The sequence below is a fragment of the Rhincodon typus genome, chromosome 35 (genome assembly GCF_021869965.1).
Source record: "Rhincodon typus isolate 14 chromosome 35, sRhiTyp1.1, whole genome shotgun sequence".
In the NCBI taxonomy this organism is placed as follows: Eukaryota; Metazoa; Chordata; class Chondrichthyes; order Orectolobiformes; family Rhincodontidae; genus Rhincodon; species Rhincodon typus.
Genome location: NC_063366.1, coordinates 17,526,636 through 17,534,494, shown reverse-complemented (window position 1 = coordinate 17,534,494; position 7,859 = coordinate 17,526,636). Strand labels below are relative to the sequence as shown.

The 7,859-nt window shown below is 50.3% G+C and overlaps 1 protein-coding gene across 1 annotated transcript in view; it reads left to right on the top strand.

Annotated features, from left to right (window-relative positions):
• The window catches only part of LOC109926609 (G-protein-signaling modulator 1-like), a 44,205-nt gene that overhangs the window by 14,181 nt on the left and 22,165 nt on the right, over positions 1 to 7,859 (top strand). The window contains exons 2-3 of the mRNA XM_048616525.1: positions 2,291 to 2,619; positions 5,028 to 5,246. Of these exons, the coding sequence (XP_048472482.1) occupies positions 2,338 to 2,619; positions 5,028 to 5,246 (501 nt within the window). The 5' untranslated portion in view covers positions 2,291 to 2,337. The remainder of the gene's footprint in view (positions 1 to 2,290; positions 2,620 to 5,027; positions 5,247 to 7,859) is intronic.

Genomic DNA, 7,859 nt, shown 5'->3' with positions numbered 1-7,859 from the left:
CTGAAGGAACGTTTCTGTACCCAGTCACTGTGCCCTCTGAGTACTGACAGTGTGTTTCTGTACCCAGTCACTGTGCCCTCTGAGTACTAAAGGTATGTTGCTGTCAATAGTCACAATGAGCTATCTACTAAACACATCTCACCACACATTTCCCCGATTTCTCAACAAGCTGTAAACAGTGCCTGTGACTTCCTGTGTCTGGGCCAAACTGATCGTTTTGGATCTTTGTTTTCAGTAACACCTTTGTTTGTCACTCTGCTTGAATGTTTCAGGTAATTTGGGTTGTCAGTGCAGGGCAGTAACTGGAAGTGCACAAGCAGACACTGCTTAGTGTCCCACCTGACCAATGCCATGTGCTTGCCACAGTGAGGTGGTAGATGTTGTGATGCCATGCTGTGTGGTTTATGCTTCTCAGGATAGTTAACCCTCCAGAACTGTCTTAGACTCATCTCCCGGGCTGATCAAGTAAAGTGAAGCAGCTTGGAATGACCATTAGAAAATAATACTACAGTTAAAAATAATCTTTGAACACCTCCTTCATTGTAACACTGTTGGCGCTGAGGATTAAAAAGACTGCTCTGAGACTAGACATTTCATAAGGTCTCCAAAGTATGCGCACAGAAACATTGAAAACAGCCCCCAAACCCCAGCAGCCAGTATAGATTTGGAGAGTTGACACTCGGCCCTAACTAGGGCTCAGCACCGGGCTCTGGTTGAATGTTGCCGCAGTAGCTGTGCCTCGCACAACCAGCCAAACCAACAACATGAATAACAAAACCAGAAACTGCTGGGGAAAACTCAGCGGGTCTGCCAGCATCTGCAAAGAAAATTCAGTGTTAAAGTTTTGGGTGCAGCGAACCGCCTCCAGAACTGATGGCCGCTGGGAGAAGGTAAAACTCCAAAGCATCGCTCTGCTCGTCCGGTGTTGACGGCATCGTCATGTGTGAGGTAGAGATGGTTAAACTGAACGCGGTTTCTGGGAATGCGAGGAACGTTATGTAAAATTAGAGACATTCTTCAGAGAGGGTCAGAGTCGGATCCTTGGTGGAAGACTTGTGCAATTTGTCCCTCAGAGAAAAGGAGCAGTCACTAATATTTCAGTCAGGGGTAATTTTAATTAGTTGTGACGTGAAGGAACCTGCAGGTCAAGGCACAAGGATGGCTTTCAGATGCAGATTGAGTACGATCCCACTGAATGATACAATAAACTAGAGGGGCTGAATGTCCTCATCCTGTTCTCCCAGTTCCTTTAGGCCTTGTTGGCTGCCCCTTTGTGAATCTCCCGGGAAGTGGATGCCCAGCCGCATGGCAAAGAGGTGCTGCCAAAACTTGTCCAAGGCAGCAATGTAGCCTTTTTCCACAGGCCAGGCAGAGTTTGAGGGCCTGAAGCTAACATCTGACTCAGACTAGACTGTGGTTTGAAGCTTTGCTGGCTCAGGGGCCAACACTCGTGATGCTGAGTCAGTAGACGTGGCTGAGAGAGTCACTGCAGACATTCAAGTACAGGATCCGACTCACCACACAAAGAATGTTTCTATTTATGTCGGAGGTCTGAAATGTCCACAGACACTGAACACATTTTCACTCGCTCACACGAGAAAAAGCATCACTGCACTGAAACGATAACACTGCCACGCTCCACACAGACGTTGCAACAGATGCTTCCCAGGCCGAGCATTTTCTGTTTTTAACTCGTGGTTGATGACCACAGCGCTGCACTGTCAGAGGGTCAGTACTGAGGGAGTGCTGCACTGTCAGTGAGTCAGTACTGAGGGAGTGCCGCACTGTCAGAGGGTCAGTACTGAGGGAATGCAGCACTGTCAGAGGGTCAGTACTGAGGGAGTGCCGCACTGTCAGAGGGTCAGTACTGAGGGAGTGCCGCACTGTCAGAGGGTCAGTACTGAAGGAGTGCCGCACTGTCAGAGGGTCGGTACTGAGGGAGTGCCGCACTGTTAGAGGGTCAGTACGGAGGGAACGCTGCACTGTGAAGTGCTGTCTTTCAGATGAAGCATTGACCCAATCCCCTCTGTCACTCAGGTGCCAACGTGTTTTTCTGTGCCAGTACTTCAGACAAACTGACAAAAGTGATTCCGTGGATGCTCAACCAAATTTTTGGAAACGGGCTGTCTGGTTACTGTTCAACTTCTGTTAGTGTGAGCTTGCTGTGTCTCTCACAATAGCTGCATTTGTGTTGTGACTGCCTGTTGTAGGGATTGTGCGGTATTTGTAGCGTGTAATTGAAGTGAAATGTTAATGGCAGCCCTGTTAACCCTCTCTCTCTGTGTTGCAGTGTGAGAAACTGGGAGTGGAGAGACAGGGAGACAGACAGAGAGGAGAATGGATGCAGTAGACACGGCGGACACAGGGGGGGAGAGGCGGACGGCCGTAGCCCAGCTCAGTGACCCAGCCTGCCCAGGCAGCCGCTCTGAGCCCCCGCAGGAAGATCCCACGGAAGCGGCCAGAGGAGAAGGGCTGCTCGATCACTCGGAGCTCGCTGCCGAACACACGGACACCATCTCCGTCGGGATGAGGGGCGGAAACGCAGACGGAGTCAGTCAGAATGTAACACCGCCTGTGCCAACTTGCTCAGGATCCGAGTGCCCCACAGAGCCCTGCCTGGTGAGTTCCCCTCTCTCCTCCCCGACACCTTCCCCTCACTCCCCTCCTCTTTCCACATACAGCTCCTCTCCTCCGACATCTGGACATCGTTGTCCCTGAGTTGGGAGGGGATGGGAGTTTTAAAACCAGCCTCTGTGGCTGATACTAAAATAGGTGGGAAGGTTAATTACAGACAGGTTAAGCATAACTGTGCAGATGGAAAATAATGCGTGATAATGTCTGATGCTGCGCTCCAGTGGGAAGAATTGAGGAGCTAAATCCTTTTTAAATGGAGAAAGACCACAGAAGGCCACATTTGGGAATCCTCATCCATGAATCATAAAAAAGTAGCCTCCAAGTCTAGTGGGCAATAGGGAAGGCAAATGGAATTCTGGCCTTTATTTCAAAGGGAATGAGTATAAAAGTAGGGAGGTTTTGCTAAAACTATACCAGTCCCTGCTCAGACCACAACTGGAATATTTTTGACAGTATGTTATAACAGTTTTGAGCCCCTTATCTAAGACAGGTATTCTGGCATTGGAGACATCCCAGAGAAGGTTCACTTGACTGTCCAGGAATGGAGAGAAAGTCTTACAGGGAGAGGTTGACTAGATTTGTCCTGGGATTTAGAAGAATGTGAGGTGGACTTACCGAAGCACCCAAAATTCTTAAGGGACTTGACAGGGTAAATGTGGAAAGATCATTTCCCCTTATGGGAGAGTCTGGGACTCGAGTGCATCATCTCAGAATAGGAATTTAAGACAGACATGAGGAGGAATTTCTTCTCTCAGAGAATAGTGAATCTGTGGAATTCTTTAGACTAGAGGATGAAATGGTGACTCAGTGGTTAGCACTACTGCCTCACAGCGCCAGGGACCCGGGTTCGATTCCAACCTCAGGCAACTGTCTGTGTGGAGTTTGCACATTCTCCCCGTGTCTGCGTGGGTTTCCTCCGGGTGCTCCAGTTTCCTCCTACATCCAAAACGGTGCAGGTCAGGTGGATTGGCCATGCTAAATTGGGATGTGTAGGTTTGTTGGATTAGCCATGTGAAGGGTGGGGGAGCTGGGTTTGAGTGGGATGCTCTTCAGAGGGTCAGTATGGACTCGATAGACTGAGTGGCCTATTTCTGCACTGTAGGGATTCTATAGTTTTTGAAGCTGGGTTATTAGGTATATTCCAGGCAGAGATAGAGAGATTTTTACTCAGTCGGGTAATCTAGGATGTGGGGAAAAGGCAGGAAAGTGGAGTTGTGTGTTATTAGAACAGCCACTTTTCATTGAATGGCAGAATAGACTTGATGGGCTGAATGGCATACTTCAACCTCTACATTTTGTGGTCCGGACATGGTAAGTGGAATTTTTGGAGGGGGGAGCCATGCAGATGTTGAAATAACTGCACAGAGGCTGGTATCCTGTCACCAAGACACTCTTTATTTACACATGGAGATAATCTTGAGTCTAGGACTGCCTGATCTGAGTAAGCTCTCAGAACGCTGCCCAGCCTCCCTGGTAACAATCCTGTCTCCTGTAGATGTTGTACCAGGCCATGGTCAATGCCTTAATGAACAACGGGATGTGAGTGAGTTACCCCGGTAGGCGCGAGCTCTTGGGAGACGGAGTGAGGAGACACATTCTCTGAGTTACAGTTACTGGCAGTCTCCCTGACCTTCCCGAGGGAGAGCGAGATTGTCCTTTACCCCTATTCCTTGGTGAGAGCATCAGAACGTCAGGGATTCCTAACCTTCTCCGAGCATTGAGTAGTGGGGCCTATGAGGAGCGGGATTGCAGCAGGATCAGATGGAGGCCTTTATTTTTTCTTTATTCGTTCATGGGATGAGGGTGTCGCTGGCTAGGCAGCATTTATTGCCCATCCCTATTTGCCCAGAGGGCAGTTAAGAGTCAACCACATAGCTGTGGGTCTGGAGTCACATGTAGGCCAGACCAGGTAAGGATGGCAGCTTCCTTCCCTAAAGGACATTAGTGAACCAGATGGGTTTTTCCAACAATCAGCAATGGATTCATAGTCATCATTAGATTTTTAATTCCAGATATTTTATTGAATTCAAATTCCACCATCTGCCGTGGCGGGATTCGAACCCAGGTCCCCAGAATTTCTGAAGAAGGGTTCAGACCCGAAATATCAGCTTTCCAGCTCCTCTGATTCTGCTTGGCCTGCTGTGTTCACCCACCTCTACACCTTGTTGTCTCAGTTTCCCCAGAACATTATCTGGGGGTCTCTGGAATAACAGTCTGGTGATAATACCACCCGGCCATTGCCTCTCCCAACCCAATCTGGGTTGGCGGGGTTGGGTGGGGGCAGGCAGGGTGGGGTGGACTGGGAGGGTGCAGTGGTTGGGGTGAGACTTCTTGGGGAACACCCTGGGATTGCGAACGGTGCAGCGCTGACCAGTACCACTCTCTCACCTCAGGGTCGACGCAGCGACAGTGACCAGGAGGGTTCTGCGGTGACCGCAGATCAATCAACAGACGCCCCCTCCCAGGGTGGCCAAGCGAGCCCACCCGATGACCCTGCAGGTGGGAGGCAGGAGGATGGAGGACCCCAGGCCCGGGAGGGCTGCAATACGGGCAGCATGAAGCCCCTCCGACGCTCCCTGTCACTCCTGGACGCCAGCGGCAGAAACAATACCGTGAGTGTCAGGAAATGGGGAAACGCCACCTCCTGGATCTACGGGTTGAGATCAAACAGCTCGCCTTTGTTGTGGGCAGCAATTGCATTGCGTTTTGTTTCAGTAATTCTTTTGAGGGCATCACCGACTGGGCCCAGCCTTTGTGGCCTGTCCCTCATTGGCCCCCTTGAAACGAGTGGCTTGTTTGGGGAGGTGCCTCGGTCACTCAGTGCTGTAGGGGGTTGGTAGCGGGGGGTACAAGGCAGCAAAGAACAGCGAGCGTTGGAAATGAGAACTGAGAACAGGAGAAGCCCAGCAGACTCAGTGGAGGAGAGAGAGGGAGAGAAATGTCGCCGTGGGCTGGGAGTCACAACCTGGGCCGGGCAAGGGCAGAAGGTAACATGAACCTATCATCGATTGTGTTAAAAGCCCCTTCTGACTCACCAATGCCCCTCAGGGAGGCAAACGATCCTCCCCACTCGTCCGGCCTACATCCAGTCCCATACAGTGGATTCTCAAATGCCCTCTGACCTGACCCCGCACGCAGCTGAGGTTCAAGGGCAGTTAGAGGTGGGTAAGGAATAGTGGCTTCTCTAGACAGAATAAAGAGCAAATTCCAGATTTCCTTTTCTTGAAGCGAGTTTAAATGCCACACAGGATTTGAACCCATATTTCCCAGAGTGTTAGCCTGGACCCAGCCACTCCCGTGCATTAAAAGTGGGTGTGGGGTGAATTTGGCCGTGTCCCTGTCATTGGGTTCTGGGCCAGGCCAGGCCAGACTGAGAGGAAGGGTAGGGCTGGATTTTGCATGTTATGAGGGGGTGAGGGAGGCGGAGAGGGATGTAGCGGAATTGGGGTGGATGTGTGTTTTAAGGCTGTGGGTCACTGCCCCGAATTGCGAAGGCCATCCCCTGACATTCTCTAACTCTCTCATTATTTTTAAATGAAGGCTCAGAGAAATTTGTTAAAAATTAAAATCCGTTCAAATTTTTGATAACCAGACCACAAGAAATAAGAACAGGAGTAGGCCATTCAGCCCCTTGAGAGTGATCTGGCATTCATTCGGATCATAGCTGATTCCTCACTTCTACTTTCCTGCCCTTTCCCCATAACCCGTGCTTCCCTGGCTGATCAAGAATCTGATATCTCAGCCTTAAATATATACAAGGACTCTGCTCCCCCCACAGCTCTCTGTTGTAAGGCTCACAACCCTGTGAGAGAAGAAATTCATCCTCATCTCAGTCCTCCTCATTGCCACCTCTTTATCCTGAGATGACTCCCACTGGTCCTAGAATCCCTCATGAGGGGAAACATCCTCTCAGCATTTACTCTGTCAAGCCCATTAAGAATCCTATACGTTTCAATGAGATCACCCCTCATTGTGGCAAGTAACATTCGCGCCACACAAATGCCAGACTATGACCATCACAAATAAGAGAGAATCTAATCACTGCCCCTTGACATTCAATGATGTTACCATCACTGAATCCCCCACTATCAACATCCTGGGGGTTATCATTGACCAGAAACTCAACTGGACTCACCACATAAACACAGCGGCTACAAGAGCAGCTCAGAGGTTAAGAATACTGCGGCAATTAACTCACTTCCTGACTCCCCAAAGCCTGTCCACCATCTACAAGGCACAAGTCAGGAGTGTGATGGAATAGTCCCCACTTGCCCTGGATGGGTGCAGCCCCATCAACGCTCAAGAAGCTTGACACCATCCAGGACAAAGCAGCCGCTTGATTGGCACTTCAATCCACAAGCACCCACTCCCTCCACCACCGATGCTCAGGAGCAGCAGTGTGTACTATCTACATGATGCACTGCAGAAACTCACCAAAGATCCTCAGACAGCACCTTTCTAACCTACAGCCACTTCCATCTAGAAGGACAAGGGCAGCAGACATATGGGAACGCCGCCCCCTGCAAGGTCCCCTTCAAGCCACACACCATCCTGACTTGGAAATATATCGCCATTCCTTTAGGGTCAAAATGCTGGAATTCCTTCTCTAATGGCATTGTGGGTCAACCCAAAGCAGGAGGACTGCAACAGCTGAAGAAGGCAGCTCACCACCGCCTTCTCAAGGGCAACTAGGGATGAGCAATAAATGCTGGGCCCAGCCAGAGACACCTGCATCCCAGAAATAAAGGAATCTGATAGGATCCACAGCAGCTTTGAACCTGGAATGCCGTGTTGGAAAGTGTGGTGGAGGCAGGCTTCAGTGACATCTTCCGAGGAGAGTGAGACCATGCGAGGTGAATGCAAAGGGTTTACAGGGAGGTGGCGGGTGGATCACTGGTTCAGAGGGTAGTGAGTCCCCGCCATATATCTCTGTTCCATCAGTCCAGGTCAGAAGTGTGGGCCCCTGAGATTGTGAGTGTAACAACCCTTAACATCCAGCCCCCGTCCTCTACTCTCCCCGGTGCCTCTCCGGGCCAAGAAGATAATAACCCAAAGCACCTCCCCCCACCCCAACCCTGAAGATAGAGCGATGAGGGAATATCCCTCTATTCCTCTGTCCCACAGCCACACATTTAGGGTCAACATTCTGGAAAAGCCATTTCGATTTTGGACCCGTCTTCCACCACGCTCATTGAAGGGGCATTTAGATAACTACTTGAAGCACC